General features: G+C 43.6%; 1 protein-coding gene across 1 annotated transcript; it reads right to left on the bottom strand.

Moving 5' to 3' along the window:
- Positions 1 to 1179: 1179 nt before the first annotated feature.
- Positions 1180 to 16608, bottom strand: C22H1orf94 (chromosome 22 C1orf94 homolog). Its single transcript, XM_054011574.1, has 6 exons — positions 16343 to 16608; positions 8901 to 9568; positions 7481 to 7650; positions 5287 to 5361; positions 2915 to 3099; positions 1180 to 1255 (listed from the first exon to the last, which is right to left on the bottom strand). The coding sequence occupies exons 1-6, from the start codon at positions 16606 to 16608 to the stop codon at positions 1180 to 1182; spliced, it is 1440 nt and encodes a 479-aa protein (XP_053867549.1).
- Between the last annotated feature and the right edge of the window lie 3340 nt (positions 16609 to 19948).

Below are 19948 nucleotides of genomic sequence, written 5' to 3'. Positions count from 1 at the left end.
CATAAGGTTTACAATCTAAGGCCTTATCTACTCAGGAAATTATACTGGTATAATTAATCTGCTATAGTTAGACTCCCTACGTGGACAGTCTTATTCTAGACTAGAGTGGCTTTTTTCTGGTTTAGCTTAAACTGCTTTGAAAGCAACATAAACTAAATCAAAACAGGCACTTCTACTGGCAAGTGTTCACTTGGGGAGTTATACCAGTCTAACTATTGTTGTTTATATTCACACTTAACCATATACTGGTATAACACCCTATGTAAACAAACCCCAAGTAAAGACCCACTGATGTTAGTGCACAGGGAGACACTTACATTATCAGTTGCAGGACCTTCCAATTGCAGATTGTAAACTCTTTGCAACAGAGATGCTGTTAACTTTTTTTTTAGGCCAGAAGGGACCATTATGATCCCCTAATGAGTTTGACCTCCAGCATAACAGGCCATATAATTCCATTCAGTCCTTTCTGCATTTAACCCAACAGGTTGTTGTTGACCTTGGGCAGAAAGACATCCATCGTAGTTGGCTGTAGATTGCCTACCACCCTGAGGCTGTTTTAATGATATAGTCCCGAGCAGGAGCTATGTTGCAAGGGCAAAAGCTCACTTTCAAATGTTAGAGCCTGAAACTCTGAATTCAATAAAGGGAACATAGTAAAATAAGTTTCTTTGTGCAGGCATTCTGGTTTCCTCTTCCTTAATGCTAAAACGTAGATCAGTATCATGGATGCAGATACAAGACACAAGCATTTTCCCCCACAGAATCAAGCCCCGTAGCTACTGAAAGCCTCTGTGTTAATCTCACTTTGAATACACGACTCAAGTTATCACCTCTGAAATTTGTGGCCATGATCCTTTTTATATCAGCCAGCTTTATTACAGCAAAATTCAATTTTAAGCAGCTCAGGCATCTGTCATAAATAAAACATTTTTTTTTTATTATTTCTCTCCATCATACCCCCAAAAAAAAAATCTCATTTGCTTCCGCTAAACAAAACTCTCCTCTTTCGGATGAATTGTTGTGTAGCTGTTTCTTTACACATAAGTCATGTTGGCTCATTCGAGACAGAAATCTTCACTATGGGAAATACAAAATAAGTCCTTATTTGACCTCCGGATTCCTAACAGTGACTGAAGCTTCAGGGTCTCCAAATGATGCATCAAAAAGTTAGATGCTCTAAAAGTTTATACCACTCCCATTGGAAGAGAAATATGGGTTTGTCCTCACAGATCCACCAGGTGTAGAACTAAACCTGAAAAACATTCAAATTAAATCCAGTTTCATTATGATTTCCTCCACGTTTCCCCTCCCCCCCCTTCCCTTTTGAGCTTGTTGTTTGTAAAAGGTTTGAAATCTTGCTGAAGGGCCAGATTTTTAAAGGTATTTAGATGCCTAAAGATGCAGCTAGGTGCTTTTGAAAATCCCATCTGCATTGTTAGATGCCTAAATACTTTTACAAATCCAGCCCTAAGAGCCATTGGCCTTGTATAGATAGTTGTTTTTTCCCGCTAAACTTTCCCACTGTTGTTACAAAGAAGTGGGCCTCCAGCGTTTTAACCATCATGTCTAGGGGTATGTCTATACTGCAAATTAAGATGAAATGTAGCTGGTAGATATACCCCTGCTAGCTTTAATCTAGCTAGCGAGGATAACAATAAAAAATATATAATATGGAGATATATCTATCTCATAGAACTGGAAGGTCATTGAGTCCAGCCCTCTGCCTTCACTAGCAGGACGAAGTACTGATTTTTGCCCCAGAACCCTAAGTGGCCCCCTCAAGGATTGAGCTCATAACCCTGGGTTTAGCAGGCCAATGCTCAAACCACTGAGCTATCCCTCCCCCTAGAAGTGAAGATGCAGAGGTGTTCACACCTGCATGGGCCAGCTGCCCCGGTATAAGTCCACCAGGGACCTTAGGTTCGTACTTGGGTTGCTAGCCCTTGCTGGGCTCCATAAATGCTACAAAAAATGGAAATTCAAAACATTTAAATTGGCCCACTCTTGAAAAAGGGGGAGAACTTTTTTCACAAAAGTCTCATCTTATTTTGTCCTATTCCTCCCACTCCACCCTGAATTTGATGATTGAAAATTTTGCCATGACTTGAAAAATGTCCTAGAAATTCAAGAAAACCTTCCACCTCCACTTTAATGTTCTCTCATTATTTTGATGGATATAGCTGTGTAACCATTAACATTTTGTTTCCTGAGTAGTGACCCTGTACATTTCTAAGTCTGCCTGTGTGCAGGGACAGCTGTCATTTTTGCAAGGCAGGGCTGATGCTGCATGTTGCAGAGGAAACACGCATACACTGTTCTCTCTTTTATTTTTGTTCTTACGACTTTCCCTTTATTTAAACTAAGACTCAAGATGAATGGCTTTGTGTCTGGAAGACAACTCCTCTCAGAACATGCAGTGAAGGGCGGAGGGCAAAGGGGAGCAGTTTTCCGTCGGATAGTATCGTTTTGTTGAAATCAAAACACTTTGCAAGAACATGGCAACTTTCACAATGTTTTTGATGGCAAATAAATGAAATAAATTATTTTGACTTTTTTTAGATCAGGTAAAATATTTGATTTTGACTTTCATTTCATTTGTTTGGACTCGTATTGAATTTTCTATAATATATTATAATGTTCCAACCTTATAGTAATAAAACAATCGAACATTATCACAACAAAAGTTTGTTTCTGGATGGATGGTTTTTTGGAAATTCTGTTCTGTTGTCAATATTGACTTTTTGTTCTGATTGGGTATTCAAATGGGTTTGAAATGTTGGAAATTCCAGCTGGGTGGAAATTCCATTTTCCAACTAGCTCCAGTCAGTAGCTCCATGTGGTTTTACTGTAAGTCACCAAACCCTCCCATGATGTGCTCTGAGAACTAGACCACACATCAGTGTGGACGTACCCATATGAATGAGAAAAATGATACTGCGGCCCATCACCCGCCATTGCTGGTGGATCACGTACGCTGCTAGATGGTTTGGAGGGGTTCCTCTGCTGGTATGAATAACCGGGCTGGACCAGAGGGATATAGTTCAATAAAGGGGTGTAAGGTGACCGGAAAATCTGCTGTGGATTGTATGGAGTTACCTACAGATGGTAAAGAAACAAAGAGCAAGAAGTTGGTGAAATAAAACAGTTTAGAGACAGGTCTGCACATGCCAATTGGAACTAGAGATGGATGAAATATTTCAAATTTTGAAATTCAAAAATTATACTAAAAAGGGAAAATATTCATGACCTTTTTGCACAAAAATCCCCTCCTACTGCTTTTAGTGACTGTGGGTCTGGTTGGAGTGGGGTTTTTTTTCTTTTTTTTTTTAAATCGGTGAATTTTTTAACTTTGATAAAACAGGGACATTTTGGGGGGGAAAGTTTATATTTCCCCTGCCCCATCATCATTTTTTGATCAGATGAATTAAACCTTCAACTCTTACAGATGCCAAAGGGGTTGAAAGTGTACTCAGCACCTCCCAAATTCTAGCTCTCCGGAAGCTTAAGACATGATGACAATCAGCTGCAACTACGACAGGTATTTTTGCATCCATTCCTACAGAATCTTTGTAAATGACACAAAACATGTCAAGGATATCAAAGCTGACAAGGGCTCCTCATTCTACTTGCTATTGTTCGTTGTACAAAGAAATCGTGGTGTCATTCAGATCTGATTCAGTTGCATTCGGCATAATAAACGTGCTTCTCAGCCATGTCTCCAGTTGGAGAGAGAGTTGCAGTGATATCCACTATGTGGTATGCCCAGCTCTTAAATTTTGATCCGATGGGGTTTCCCCTTCACCCCACCCTCCTATAGAAGAGGAAAAAGCTGATGTGTCTAAGTGCTGTGTGGGTTGCATCTTGCTATAGAAGCCGCCTTATCTTGGAGAGAATGCCCAGAAAGGATTAGCTAATTTACTGGCTACCAGGGACCCAGCTCATGTTTACCCAGAGAGAAGCCCCCAAGTTGGTGACTTGGTTCCTTTTCAAACAAAAGTCCCATCCTCCTTTTTTTAAAGTCTTTTCAGTTCTTCGGAAGGAAAAGATGGAAGAAGCAAGCAGAGTCAAAGCATTGTACAGACTGTCTAGGACAGAAATGTGTTGTCTGAAAAGTACACTACCTCTTGGGCAACCCCCTAAGTTCCATTAGCTTGGCAGGGGAGTTTATGCAGCGTGGGACACAGCATCTGTTTTCCTCACCTATAGCAGAGCCAGCATGTGGAACAGGGAGATAGCCACTCCATAGTCCTTAGGCTGCAGTGATGACCATGGACCCACCCTATGTGTAGATGAGAATTTAGGCTGTTGGAGCCATGCAGTCCTGACTCCTGGCCACCCCCAAACCACCTTCTATGCCATCTATGTTATTATTTATTAGCAGTTTTACTGCCCCAACTGAAATCGGGTCCCGCTTATGGTAGATGCTGTGCAGTTACTGAGGAAAAGATAGTCCTTGGCCAAAGAACTTGCAATGTAAATAGACAGGGCAGGTGAAGGGTGGGAGGGGACCCAGGAAAATTTATCCAAGGTCACAGAGCAGAGTTGGGATGAGAACCCAGGTCTCCTGCTGTCAAGGCCGGGGCCCTATCTACTAGATAACACTGCTACACCATCTGGTAACATTTCTGTAGAATATGGGTATCCTTTTTTTCTCCCCTCCCCCCCCCCCAATCACCGTGGGATAATACTGTGGGTGTTGCAGGACACTGCAAAATTCTCCGTGTCTGCTGCCCTTTCAAAGTGATGGCACTTTCCTTAATGTTTTAGCTCCCCCACCCCAACTTGAGGAACCAATTTGGATCTGACCCAGAAGTGCTTCAGTGGCATGCATGAGATCAACTCTGTTGAGGCTCTCCTGGTGACATCCAAGCCACTCCAGCTCTCTGTGGTGCCTCTTACTGTCATAGCTTATCTTGCTGCAGCTCATCCAGTGTTCTCCTCCTCATTCATATATTAACTCGCAATAGAAATGCACCATTTCATGATGCTGATTGTTCCATTCTTTACAAAGAGAAAAAGGACTGTCCTAAGTTAACACTAAATGGAACATATACAATTGGATATTTTGGTTCGAGGTTTGGGGCCAGGCCCTCAGCTAATGTAAACTGATGTAACTCCATAGACCTATGCTGATTTACACCATCTGAGGATCTGGCCCCCAAATCTTATTTTGCAAAGCTACCAATGTCAGTTATGCCCCATGACAAACAGCTCTGGCTAATTTTCTATGCTTAGCATCTGTGTTCTGCAAATGAAAGCATATTTATAACCATTTAGACACACCTGTCTCGAATAGCATCCTAGGGGAGGGTGTAAAGTCTGCTGGTATGGGATCCGTGCTCTCTGCGGATACAAGCCCTGTTAAAATACAAAAGACATGACTTTAAAACAGTCTGACTAGGTCTTATTTCTATTCTGCAATACATTCCTTTGTCTTTTCAAGGGCACGTTATTTGTTCAAGGGAGTGGAGGTCAGCTGAATTTAGTTAATATCTTTGGCCAAGATTCTCCGCTCTGACTCCACAATTCTAGGTTTCTTCTCTACATTACAGCTCTCTGCGGTAGGTTCTGCGCTCTCCATCCTGTTTTGCAATGAGCTCAACTTCCCCTTGACCTCAATGAGAGCAGGATTAATTATGCATGCAGATGATCACTAACTTGTCATTGAACGTATCAAGCAGTTGACGAATGCCTACTAAATACAACTGTAGTTGATTACAGAGTGCAAAAGTGCACCCACAAAATGATAGGATAGGCTGAGTTGAGGCCAGTCAAAGAACTTAGTCCTAAGGATGAGATTTTCCAAGTGGTTTAAGGAAGTTAGGTGTTAAAATCTCATTGAAATTGGATAGGGTGAACAGGCCAGAGGGATGATAACTCTGCCATGCGGCTAGGGTGGTATCTAGAGTTAAATCTAACAGAGTGAGCTGGGGATAAGAAAAATGCAGAGATAAGATTGGTGGAAGGTGGGACATGACTGAAGAAACTATTCCACATGTTAAGTGAAAGGAGAAGAACAAAACTGATGAATTTTTTTTCTGGTGGAACATTTTTCCCTCACCAGAAAATGTTGGTACGGATAAATCAAAATATTCCACATATGTATTGAACGAGGCAGGGAATTTCAGGAAGAGAAAGGAGGGTCTCATGGTTAAGGTAGTTAAATACCAACTCTGGAAAACTGGATTCTATCCTTGCCTCTGCCACAGCGTTCCTATGTGATGCTAGTCAAGTCACTTAAGCCAGATTTTTCAGAAGGGGTCACCAATTGTGTATTCTTCATTTTCTGAGTGCCTGACTTGAGACCCTGGTATTTGACTTGTAGAAGTGCTGATTTAAAGTCAATGGGAGCTGTGCTTTGAAGTGCTATTTAGTTCTACATACTCAAAAATATCAGGTCTTGGAGGTCTCAAATTGGGCACCCCAAATTATTGGATACTTTTGACCTTTATCTCCGTGCCTCAGTTTCCCATCCTAACCCCTCCCAGGTCTTATAGGGATATTGTGAAAATAAATTGATTCATGTTTGTGTGGCCCCTAGATAATATAATGCTGATGAGCACAATAGAAAAGCCCATGAGGAAATTAATATTTCCATCTTCAGATGTGGGCTGTAATAGTGTGCAGTAAATAAGGCCTGGGGCCTCGCACAAAATGAGGAGAAAACAAAATATTGATTAGCTGCGTATTGAGTGAGCATCATCCATTCTGTGCACTGAATGAGGCCGGGGTCCTGTGGAAAAAAATAGTCATCATGGAATTAAAGACTGTATTATAATGTATACACACAAGGAGAATCATAGAATATCAGGGTTGGGAGGGACCTCGGGAGGTATCTAGTCCAACCCCTTGCTCAAAGCAGAACCAACACCAACTAAATCATCCCAGCCAGGGCTTTGTCAAACCGGGCTTTAAAAACCTTTAAGGATGGAGATTCCACCACCTCCCTAGGGAACCCATTCCAGTGCTTCACCACCCTCCTAGTGAAATAGTGTTTTCTAATATCCAACCTAGACCACCTCCCCCACTACAACTTGAGACTAAATTAAGGTTGTACAGGCAACCTTAGTTTCGGCATCCTTATCTGTAAACATGGCGATCGTATCAAAAATCCATTTGGGGATCCTAGCAAATGAAAACTGTAAACTGGTACTAACCTAGGAATGAAAATGGGTAAAAAGCACGGTCGGTCATAACTCACTGTCTCATAAATTCAGCACCTTTCCAGTGAAGCATGAACCTCCACCCCTGATGCACTAAACTACTTGTTCTCTTTGTTTTGTTTGCCACCCAAAGTTATCCCCTGTTTTTCCCCCCCAAAGCACTGAGTTGGATAGCAGTCCAGTTCCTTTCAGATCCTTCCAATGGTACAAAGCAAAAAGTAGGTTTAGAAGCAGTGGTGGCTGCAACCACAGGCTTGCCAGGCTTAGCTCTGACAATGCCCGATGAGAACCCTGCATGTTTATTGTTCTGTTACCTGGAACTGTGGAAAGTTTGAATGGTTTGGATAGATGGGGGGTGGAGGATAGTTCAGACTGAGCCACACTGGCTGGTTTAAGGAGGTGGTCGTTGATGTGGTAGCAAAACGCGGGGTGAAAACATTCCCATTGTATTTGAGGTGGTTCTTCTCCGATGCTGCAGTAGTTACTGTAAAACAAAAGATGGTTAAACACGTTATTAAACAGGCATGCTAGGCTGATCCACCGGAGCAAAGAAAAGCCCAACTTAAAAGGGTGTGCTTTGCCCACCAACCAAATTTCCTTAAGATCTCAGCTACTTCCACTGGCTACAAGCTTTCAGTATTGAGACCCAAATTCAACAATTAGCACTTTAAATTCTCTAATTAGTAGGACCTGTCCATCCAGTCCCTACAGGACTTGGAATTAACTGTAACTGTCTGAGTGATAAGGATGAATGAAATGGTTCAGCTAGAATAAGAATGGAACAAGACCCTTTGCGCCACATTCAAAACCTCTTTAAGATTAGGGGAGAAAACTGACTAGCTTTTCATTTGCGTTCATTTTATAGCATCTCCGGGTTGCAATACACTAGACCAAGATTTTCAAAATGGATTACTGATGTTGACTGCCCATCCTGAGACATCTGATGGGCAGTTTCCGAGGATGGGTGCTCAGTACTTTCTGGCCTCTTTAAAGTGTCTCAAATTGGGCCCCGAACAAAATATGGCCCCCAAAATACTTGAGTTAATTCTGGAAAATCTTGGACCGTAGGGGCTAACTCTACCCTCACAAAATGTGAGATAATGCATTATGAACCCAATCAATGCCCATTGCAGTCAGTGGAAAGAGTCCTATTGTTTTCACTTGGCAGTGAATCAAGCTCTGTCAGTATTTATCCCGTAACCTTGATCATCTCAGTTTAGCCTACCATGAAAATCGTACCCTTGCTAATACAAGGAAAGAGATACATGCAAGATTTATTTCTGACCAGGCTGGCATCAAGTGCTGCAGATAGTAAGGCAGTTCCATACAGACTTTCAAGTTAGCTTCTTTAAAAAGCTACCAGTCATATCTGCCAGTCCGTGGGATCTCAATATTGGGGTCACCTCCCATCTTGTTAAGTGGGAGAAGGGTGTTGCATAGATCCCAGCTGGATGACAGGGAGTATGCTGGGAGTTGGTCCTGGTATAGAACTGAGGATCCCACTATGGAAAAGGTTAAGAACCACATTGTTTGTCCCCTATGAAATGACATCTCTGTATATCACAGTGAATACCATACCTGTTGTCTATGGCTACCTGCAATCACAGGGGACTGGACCGACCCAGAAGGTCCCTTCCCATTCGATGTCGGCTGCATTTTAAACATCTCTTGCTTTATTTTATCCCCCCCCCCCCCGCCAATCATTCCCAAATGATACTTCCAAACACCCCGTACCTGTGTTCTGAAGTCCCTCGGGAACTGAGTCGGGATCAGTTTTTGAGCAGATCTTGGCAAACACCGGGAGCTGCTTCTTTGGCCCCGTGGTTTGGCTTTCTGCTGTCGTGGAAGGCAGAGGCACCACTGCGCTCTCCTTATGGGTGGGGGAATTGAACATGTTACTTTGTAGATAGTCCTTGGTCAGCCTGGTTTCCTCCGCCACCACCTGATTATCTGGCGCTTTGGCCGCCTCTATGCATTTCAATGGACACGGCACCAGTGACTTACTGGTCTCTTTGTTAGAAGCCACTGGGTTACCACGACCATTGTCCACCCCTCTAGCATTCTTGAAGGTGCATTTTGCAGGACGTAGAATCCCAGCGATGGTGGATTTTGTAGAAAGCTGAGCATCACAGAGAGATCTGAGTTTCATCTCCCTTTCTTTGCTTCCCATCATTGCTCGGTACATGCTCTCTACTGCTTCTGTTTCATCTAGCAACTGGTCCCTCTCGGAAAGCAGGAAAAGGCTGTTGTTTGATGAAGTCTGATTTAAAGTAGAGGCAGTTTTTTTGCTTCCTTCTAAACCTTGCATTTCTGTCTCGCTAATGTTCTCCTGGGTAAGGCTCAAGTACTCCTGTTCCACCAGAAGGGAAATCTCATCTTTGACACAGTTCTGTTCCAACGATCTACATGAAAGAGAGAAATCTAACACAGTTAATGCACATTCAACAAGGATAACTGCAGGCAACTTGGATGAAACACGTGGGAGCGCAAAGAATTATTATGAGAGATGTGCTTAAAGTAAATTCTGGGTCTATAAATATATTTCTGCTACAAAATGAAATCCAAGCCTTGCCAACACTAGGAAAATGACTTACTGTTGACAATGGGGCAGATGAATTAGTTGCCAAGCCCGATATGCTTGCAGCCAATATTGAGTTCAGCATCAGTTCACCTGGCCTTGCCAGTTGTTAGCAGTGGGGGGGTTTCTGACAATCAGTTTAAAAATGGGGAGAGAGAATTGTCGCACCCTCCTTTTTAACTGAAATTTGAAATGTTGATGAAATCATCAGAATTTGGGGGGAAGGGGCCCCCACAAAGCCCTAGTATAAAGTTCCACTGACGCCTACATTGTGCAACTGTACTTAAATGGCCCTCATCGCTATAGTTTCAGAACACTTCCTAATCACTAATGAATTTTTATCCTTCCAACACCCTTGTGAGGTTGGGCTGAATTCTCTCCATGTCACAGATGGGGAAACTGAGACGTGCCCCAAATCAGAGAGAGTTCACAGCTAGGCAGAGAATTTAGCTCCTGCCCCAAAGAGCTAGGTTATCTTTTTATTCTGTTTGTACAGCGCCTGACACAATGGGGCCCTGGGCCAGGCCTGGGGCTCCTAGATGCTACAGTAATACAGATGATAATCTTTATAATAAAATTCCAGGATTGTCTCTCTGTCTGGGTGCCACTCTGAAGCCAGGAATCTCTGTAGAGTCAGTGTGACGTGAAGGAAACATCTAGAAGCATGTCTGAGAGCTTGCTTGCTTGTTTGTTTGTTTAGAATATCACCAGGCTCAATCATCACTGGGACTGGCATTCTGTTACCATCCAGTTTAAGTTCTCAGCCATTTTTGGCTTTTTTTACACAGTTTATGGATTATGCCCATGTTGCATCACAGACCGTCAGCTGGTAGTAATAATGTCTCTAGAATTCCAGAGAGACAAAATGGGTGAGATAATATCTCCCAGTTGGTCCAGTAGCCTATTATCCACTAGACTGTCTTTCCCTACCTTTGGCCATTTCGGGGACCAGTACATATTGACTAGCTCCTTTGCAGAAGGAGTCAAACTAATGGTAGAACAAATGTTTACTGGAAGCCTTGAGGGTAGGTTAGAGGTCAGTGAAGGCAGAGTTGGGTGTGGTCTTCTAGTGCGGCATGCAATGAGATTGGCTTCAGTGTAAGCGTCAAGCTGATATTCTGAGAACAGAGCCCTGAATTTCATGTCTAATGGGAATACACAATCACCTACCACATGCAATACATTTCTCTCTCTCTAAACACTCAAGTTCTTTATCCAAATTGCACACACTGGGTGCACAAAGCTCTTGACCTAAAAGTGGTCTGATCTCCAGAAGTGCTTAGACTCACAACTCCAGTTGCAGTCAGAGATCCCAGTCCTAGTATGAGTTCCATGTGAATTCAATAAGTTGATGGAGGACAGGTCCATCTATGGCTATTTGCCAAGATGGTCAGGGATGCAACCCTATGCTTTGGGTGTCCCTAAGCCTCTGACTGCCAGATGGTGGGACTGGATGACAGGGCATGAATCACTCAATTTAAAGATAATTTTAAAATCTATTGGGCCCGATTCACCATTGCCCTGCGTCTTGTGCAGCCACTCACACCAGTGCAAACGTGAGTGTGAAATGCTCCTGAATCACAATGGTAATGTTTTATACCCATTCTGCCCTAGCGTGCTGTGTTACTATTTGTTTGTTTTATGGCAGCACCTAGAAGCCCCAGTTGTGGGCCAGGACCCTGAAGAGCTAGGAGCTGTACAAACACAGGACAAAAAGATAGTCCCTGTCCCAGAGAGCTCACAATCTATTGATGGCATAAGGTGCAGGACAGTGGAGAAATGGGCATGTTCATGATTAGAAATTGGTTTCTTTTCAAGAACTTTTTAATTATGGATCTTTCCATTGTGGTTGCCTGCTCACAATACTCCTGCCTTCTGTTGATTACTTGTGTAATGAGGGACCCAGTTTGCTCACTTATTACCAAATGTGATTTGTAACTTAATGCATAAACTGGTTATCCTTATTGGCTTGGGGGACGGGATGGCCAGGGTTATAAACGTGTACATATAAATAGCTTGCCAAACTTCTTAATCATCAATTATAAATTCACCTAATTATGTCTGATTATGGACTCACTGTAATTAGCAGAGTTTTTAAACTGCCTGGCTCTTTTCTTCCTAAAATAAAATAACCAAGAAACTTCAGCTGGTTAGTTTTTTTGGGGGGGTGGGGGGGCAGTTTGGGAGATGATGAATTGCAGCCTGTTTAATATTTAAAAAAGTATAACCTTCCTCCCCACCTCTGACTTCCATTCCAGTTCAAAGCTACCTTTGCAGTACAGATTAGGGCCCTGATCCTGCAATCATATACACATGTGGTCTTACTGATGTAAGTAAGGGCTACTCATGTGAGTAAAGGTAAGCATCTGTATAAGGGTTTGGTGTGTCAAGTACCCATATCACATCCAATCCTGTAGTCTTGTGGTCAATCCTGTTTTCCCAGAATGCGCTGGGAGAATAGGGAAGGGTCAGGTGGTGCAATCCTGATCACAGCTGGTGCACAAATGGGGCCAATTGGAGATTTCCAACCTGAGGCTTTTTTTCAGAATCTAGGTGCTACAATGTCCTGGGGAGTCTTTGATAAAGACAGGAAGCCAAACCTCAGGAAGGAAAGTAAATTTAGGAAAGAGGAGTAAAGGTCTGCTGGTGGTGAGGCTGTTCAAGGCAATTCATATCCACATAAAGGGAAAAAAAAATCTAACATGGATTCCCTGCTGGTACAGTTTGCTGATGACACACAAATTGGTGACATGATAAACAATGGGCTCACTCAAACCTGTGCTTTGTACTGTTAAATGTAAGGTGGTACATTCCAGGAACCAAGAATGCAAGTCACACTTACTAGGATGGGGGGTATATTTTGGGAAGCAGTGACTCAGAAATGCATTTAAGGGTCATGGTGGCTAACCAGCTGAACCTGAGCTCCAGCGCATCGCACTGGGAGAAGAAAGCAGATGGGTTCCTTGGATGTATTAGCAGGGGAATACAGAGTAGAAGTAGGCAGGTGTTAAAACCATTCTGTATGTATCTTAGTGAGACTGAAATACTGGGGCCAGTTCTGGTGTCAACACTTCAAAAAGGATGTCAACAAATTAGATAGGATTAAGAGCTACAAATATGATTCAGGGTCTGGAAATCCTGCCTTACACTTTAGTCCCTTGCTGTATCTAGTTTCTCCAAGAGAAGGTTAAGAGGTGATTCGATCATAGTCTGTAGGTACCTATGTAGGGGAGAGATTTCTGATAGCCGGGGGCCTCTTTATTAGAGCAGACACAAGCATAACAAATTCCTGTGGGAGCAAGCTGCTGAGAGACCCCTTCAGACTAGAAATAAGCTTCATATTCTTAACAGTGAGAGTAGTTGACCAGGTGAACAGTTTACGTAAGGGTGTGGTGGATTCTGCACCACTTGAAGCCTTTAAACAAGATTGTAGTGGTCTAAAAAAGGTGCTCCAGTTCTCCCAGAACTTATGGAGCTTGATGCAGAGATGGTGAGATTTGCTTAGTGAAATTCTCTGGCCAGTGTTCTACAGGAGGTCAGATGAGATGATCAGAACTGTCCCATCGGACATTAAAATCTACGACTCCGTGTTGATCTCTGTGATGATTTATCAGTATCGCTGCTTCCAAAGAAAACTTGCCCTTCCTTAGAACTATTTCAAGCAGCCTTCATATGGCACATCAGTTCTCAGAACCAAACACAGAAGGAAAGTTTTACAGCCAGATTTTAAACGTGGGGAAGTCAGGAGGCCTGTTCTGCCACTGGGAGGACTTGTCTGTTGAGATTTTAAGGAATTGTCTCTTACTGTGTGTCTGTGCAGCACCCAGCACAGTAGGGCTCTGATTTCAGCCGGCTCTCAAAGTGCTAAGGTAGTACAAATAATAATAAGGGGGGGCTTGGATACAATGCAAATTCTTTGCTGCAAATCGTCATAAATCCTAGTGTAGCATCTGTAAAATGGGATTAGCTTTTGTTTTTCCTGTTGTACTCGACTGGCACCTCTCACCCCAGTTTCTGAGTGCCTTGAAATCTTGTAATATACGGCTCCTCACAACACCCCAGTGAGGCAGGGCAGTGCTGTTATCCCCAGTTTACAGATGGGGAATTGACGCATAAGGACACTGGGAAGGCCCAGATCCTCAAAGATATTCAGGCCCTTTGAGGATCTGGAACTAAGTGATTTGCCCAAGGGCAGGCAGGAAGTCTGTGGCAGAGAAGGGTCTTGAAACCAGGTTTCCCAAGTCCTAAACTAGGGCCTTAACCACTGAACCATCCTTCCTGTCTACCTCATCTGTTTAGATTGTAAGCTCATCAAGGTAGTGAACTGTCTGTTACTAGACGTGTGAAAACACCCAGCAAAATGGTGCCCTGACCTCAGTTGGGTCTACTAGGCATGGTCATAATATGAATAAAACATAACAGAAGCTCTGGATGTTTCCAGTGATTTGTCATCCTCCTATGTCTAAATATTCCAGTAACAAAGCCAGGAAGGTGAAACTGTTTGTTCAAAAGATTCCAGATGCATTTAAAATGAACTTAGCTGTGATTTGCATAAGTCAATATTTTAAAATAATTAAAGTTTGCTAAATCAAGCAAGGTCACTAGGACTAATCTTGGCCCCAGTGTTGTTGAAGATGACAAATCAGGTAATACATGGACCTTTACTGGCCGTCAGCATAGACTCTGAGGTTTTTATAAAATCTCTTCCTGGCAGTTGGATAAGGACGCTTGTACCTCCAGGATCAATGGTAAAAAATATGGCCCAGGTGAAAATCCTGCTCGCCATCCTCATTTGAGCAGCAGCATTGGTTTCAGAGAGATTACTCAAATGAGTAGCGCAAAGCAGGTCTTGGCATTTGGTCAATAGTAATCAAAACCCATCTGAAGGCAGTTCAGTTATTACTTGTATAGGGACCAAGATCAGGGCCCCTTAGTACTAGGTGCCTTACAGACACAAAGTGAGAGACAGCCCCTTCCCTAAACAGTCAAGACAAAGTCTGTGAGGGAATGGGAGAGATGGCTTGCCCAAGGTCGCTCAGCAGCTCCATGGTAGAGGTGTCAGTAGAACCCAGGTCTCCGGATTCCTAGGCTTAGTATGCCCTGTCCACTGGACCTCGCTGCCTCTCTCATTGCATGAAAAATGAGTTTGATGGGTCTCAGTCCAGTTTCTGTTTCTTCAGGTGTCCCCCCTCAGAAGCTCCACCACAGCTCTGGCGCGCTTGTGGATGGTTGCGCAGCACAGATGTAAAGGAAAGAAAGCATATGGAACTCCACTCTAGTCTCTCCCCCTAGGTATGATAGTTATGAGGCACATTGGCAAGGGATAATGTTAGGTTGGCTGCCCTTGCAGAGCCAACTAAATTCACTGCTAATAAACAAAAATTATGGTGCTTTAAGGGTCAATTTCATTTATTAAAACAGGGGAGGACTTAAAATTCAGATTGTTAGTAGTCGTTTAATTCTGTTCTACACATGCTCTTGTGCAGCCGTTCTCACCATAATATCTGAGCGCCTTCCACTAGTGCATTAACTGATGTGATGAACATCTGGTTCATAAAGACGCTTGGGCCTGCATTCTCCTTTCACTTACCCCAGCTGTGCACTGGAGACTGACTTCATTGGAGTGACTCCAGATTCACATGGATGCGAGAGGAGAAATGAGCCTGATTGACTCTTCATGACTTCTGGAGTCTACCTTCAAGATTACAGTACACTTAGCATTGATGGGGCACTGGATTTGGAGTCAGGACACCTGGGTTCTATTCCTGGATACATATCACCGATTCACTATGCGACCTTGGTTAAATCCCTTCCCTTCAGTTTGTTTCCCCGTCTGTATAAAGGGACAAATGATACTAACTTACCTTTCCTAAAGCCATTTAAGCTCTAATGTAACTTATTTACTGCGTCAAAGCAGGCTGGGCCCAGTCTGTGCAACCCTTGCTGGTGTATTGCATTTTTTGCTTTAAGACCAGGGCAGTTGCCAACCTCTGCTAATTAATTGCCGGGTTTGCAAATTTTAATTTTGTTGGTTCCCCCCTGCCCTGCTTCAGGAGAATTCTATAAATACTTCCCTCTTAAATTTGAAAATTGTAACTCCTTCCCTTCCTATGACTTACCCCATGGAGAGAGACTTGGCAGAAAAAAGTTCTCTGCCAAATTCAGCTTTCCTTTGTAAAGATCAGCTGTTTACAGTATAACATTTTAATTTTCTGCTTTGCTCTTTTGAAGGCTTCTTTTGCTTCTTACTGTAAATATTTTGATCTTTTTTTAAAAAAAAAAAGCTGCTGTGGGGAACTGAATGCGGCAGCTGCTTACTGTGCTTCAGAATTACAGATGTGGCTAGGCATCCCAGGGCGTTTTGCATAAGAAAATGAATGTGTGGAGGGAAAGGAGATCATTTTGCTCTCTGAGTTGGTGCTGTGAAAATAAACAGCCACGGTGTCTTATCTCAACCAGTCTGAGAGCTTACCTAGTCTATTTGTACACATGTTCCCAAAGCTACTATAGGGAAGAAAGGGTATAAGAGAGGGAGGGGGATGAATTTCCACTTGGAGTTGGTCAGTGATCTCCTCTCTGACATTTTGAGAACACTCACTCTTTCAGGAAGTTGCTGCCTTCTCCTCTGAGGGGTTCTGGTGACACAAGTGGGTGACAGGTAGGCTGCTGGATTGGGGACGTTGACCTAGGCTGGAGCTCTTCAGAAAGACCTTGAACGCGTTTCCAGATCTCGTGACAGGCTTTGTCCAAGCTGTCTTGAGGGGTGTTGTGGTGGATCCAGATGTGTCTTGGGAAAGGTCCTAGAGGAAATGGGCCCTTAGGGCTTATCGTCGGATCCTGGAGCCCACTACCACCTGTGAGCATCTTTCAGTCTCTTCCCACCCAGGGACCAAAAGACAACTTTTTTTTTTTTTTTTTTTTTTTAAACAAAGTGTTTTTGTGGGTACAGAATGGAATGAAAAACAACAAACCATGGTAACTTGGTAACCATAGAACCCCTGGGCCTGGCAACTGGTATGAAGGACAACAAGCGGAAACAGCTGTAGGGATGCCAGCACCACCCAAAGGAAGAAATAGAAGAAGGAGCCACATGTTTTCCCGCCCCCCTCCCCAACCAAGGCTGTGAGCAGCCTCTGGGACCAATCTCCATGTAATTGCTACCACTTCCAGACTCCATGTATTCTCAGGTCCATATATTAACCTCCCCCTCCTCCTTCCTTCATCTGTTCTTTATATTTGACGTACCCCTGGTGCATAGAAGGAGTTACCCCCAAGGTGTCTCCGCTGATGGTGAGGGCTGTGTGTCCCTTCTCCTACCCCATATCAGGTCCCCTCCTTATCCTTCTCTCACAGAAATAAACTGAAGCAAAGAGACAGGAGGACTTATTTGGGAGAGGGAGAGGGTATGCATGTGTGGGACTGAGAGCAGGGAGATATGGATCTCTTGTCCTGCTGTTTGCCTCTGTTTCCCTAATCCAAGGAACAGGAGTACAGCTAGCCAAGTCGCCTCCTGTTCTGCAGATGGGCCCAAGAAACAAAGTTTCAGAATTTGCTAACATTTGGGGGTGTCTGGATATGGGATTTTTGCTTTGGGAACTATTTTTTTTCTCTTAACGTTCCCTTTGAAGTATTGAGCGCTAGCCACTAACTGATGCAGCATAATCTGGTCCAGCAATTTCTGTTGCCGCGTGCTGACTTGTGTATGTCACCACTGCCTTTTGCTGGCCCAACCTTGTGATTGCCATCCATGAGGGTATATCTACTACACTGCAGCTGGGAGTGGCTACAGCCTGACGGAGGAGACAATCCTTAATACTGCTACAGCTAAATGAAGATTTTTATTGCTCCCAAGCCCTGTTCCTGCTGATATTTAAGGCCATAAGGTGCGGGAATTATTAAATGAGGTTGTACCTGTGGACAGGTTTATCAGCTATAGTTAAACACATTTCGGTTTGGGGAGAGCAGTGGAATATGACTGGGAAGAAGGAAGCCAGCACAGGCCAAACTTCAGAAGCACTGGTTATATCTGCAAAAAATTATTTGGGAGTTGTGAGTCCAAAGCCCCTACGTCTGTGTGTGCATCATGTGTCCGAGTGTGCAAAAAAAAAAAAAAAGGGGGGGGGGTGGGTGGGAGGCAGGCAAAAGTCAAATTTTTACATGTAAAAGTGCCTTTGTACATCTTCAGGTGCAACACTTGTGCGTAGATTTTTTTTATTACTGTAGCTGTTGCATCTTCCTTTGAAATCTCCGCTCCATGTGTAGTCTAATATAAAAAGTGGACTTTTCTATAATACCTATGCAAAGCCACAGTGACTGCAGCTTCTGTATAATCAGAGAGATTATTCTATGTATGCGGCTGTTGGCTAATACTTTCTGCCCGGCTAAATGCTGCTCTTTTCACCCACAGCAACCGTGTTTGGTTAACAAAGTATATGTTGGGGATTTATTTTATTTGTCCAAATACCTTTCAGATCCCTATGGAGACTTGCTAATTGTGCTGCTTTTTATCTTGGAGAAATAGTCTAAGATCACCAGCTCAGATGAATTCTAGGACTCCTCATTCATAGCCACCGTGACTGTATATGTAGGCTGGAGTTTTCTCTAGCAGCAGTAAGGGGACGTGGTGTCAGAACTCCTAGATGATGATCCCGGTTTTGGCACCAATTCCCTTTGTGATCCTGGGAAAGTTCTTTCTCCTTCCTGTGTCTCTGTTTCCCAATCTGTAAAATGGAGCAAATACTTCCTACCTCCAGACAATCATTGTGAGGACTAACTAAGCCCAGGTCTACATTAGACCTGTATTGGTCTAACTATATTGTACAGGGGGATGAAAAATCTACACCCCTGAGCGAGGTCGTTATACCCACCAACCCCCGGTGTAGACAACACTAGGCTTCCCATTGACATAGCTACCGCCTCTTCGGTAGGTGGATTAACTACGTTGACGAGAGAAGCTCTCCTGTTGGTGTAGTAGCATCTTCACTCAAGTGCTACACTGGTGCAGCTTCACCGCTGTACGTGAAGACAAGTCCTAACACTTGTAAATCATACCAGGATCCGTGGCTTACAGACATTTAGAAATACTACGTTTTATTACTGTGTTTTGCGGGGTGTGTCTGTGTGTGGAATCACAGTCATTTACATGACTTTGGCTCTGTTTGGGGAAATGATGGGATACAACAGGTGTTTGCATGTCCGCATCAGGCAGGTTTTGAGCCTGGGGTCTGACTGTGGGTGGCACTGCGGAGCAAAAGGTCCCCGCTCCTTAGTGGGTGGTTAGAATGGCAAAATCCTGTGTCTAGTCTACTGTGAAGGTAATTTAGCAAGTGGTTCAGCTGTGCAGTGGAGGTTAAGATCCGAGTTAACCAGTGCATGCGCGTGCGCGCACACACACACACACACACACACACACACACACACTCACACTCTCTTCTTTCAGATGAGGGGCAAGCAACATTAACCCTGATGGCTTCTGCCACAACACAACTTGTCTTTACCAGTCACCAAATATATGTAAATCTTTTAAGAGAGATGGAGACCTTAAGCCCGGCGTTGCTGTGGGGAAGACTTTTTTTTTAAAGGGGGGGGGGGGGAGAGTTGATTTGGAAAAAGATATGATTTTGCTAAGCAGGAATAAAGTGGGAGTGTACCTTCCAAAGACTTTATTATGCCTGCATATTGTTCTTGATCCCTTGTTAGTCGTCTTTGTCTCACCCTATTACCTGTGTGCAGCAAGCAACTCCCACATTCAGCTGAATGCGATGTTGGGGGGGGGGGGGGATTATTTGCACTATCTGTATAAGGGGCCAGGGAGGGATGGAGCTGCGCAGTGGAGTACCCTCCTCTCGGATCCTTTTCTAGCTGGCTCTCTGCCTTTGAACAATAAGGTCTATTTGAATAGGACACTGCAGTTGAAACAGACATAAAGCGACTCTTTCATGTCCCAACCCTGGTTGCTTTGGCTTTTGGCATCGGCTCCCGGTGTAGGCAGTGGAGGGATTGAAAAGCAGAGGGGACCGAGAGAAAGTGCGCGTGAGAGAGAGGATTGATTCGGGGGTGGAGGGAGAGATTTACCAGCCCTGGGTATAAATTGTTTTCTAGCTGTCAGATGAGCTCATTCAAGGCAACCGTAACAAGTCTGAAGAAGGGGGTTTTGCAGCAAGGAACTGCAGCAAATGCAAAGCAATAACGTAGGGGGGGATGG

Source organism: Malaclemys terrapin, chromosome 22, assembly GCF_027887155.1.
Source record: "Malaclemys terrapin pileata isolate rMalTer1 chromosome 22, rMalTer1.hap1, whole genome shotgun sequence".
Taxonomy (NCBI): Eukaryota; Metazoa; Chordata; order Testudines; family Emydidae; genus Malaclemys; species Malaclemys terrapin.
Note: the sequence above shows the minus strand (reverse complement) of the source record. Positions and strands in the feature narration are given on the sequence as shown.

What these genes read in the sequence shown, in the direction of transcription:
- C22H1orf94 (XM_054011574.1), bottom strand. Translation starts at nt 16,608, where the DNA reads ATGCTCACAGGTGGTAGTGGGCTCCAGGATCCGACGATAAGCCCTAAG. An exon ending in CGAGGGACTTCAGAACACAG is followed by an intron (nt 7,651 to 8,900) that starts GTACGGGGTGTT and finishes TTTGTTTTACAG; the next exon opens with TAACTACTGCAGCATCGGAG. An exon ending in CAAACTTTCCACAGTTCCAG is followed by an intron (nt 5,362 to 7,480) that starts GTAACAGAACAA and finishes GTATTTTAACAG; the next exon opens with GGCTTGTATCCGCAGAGAGC.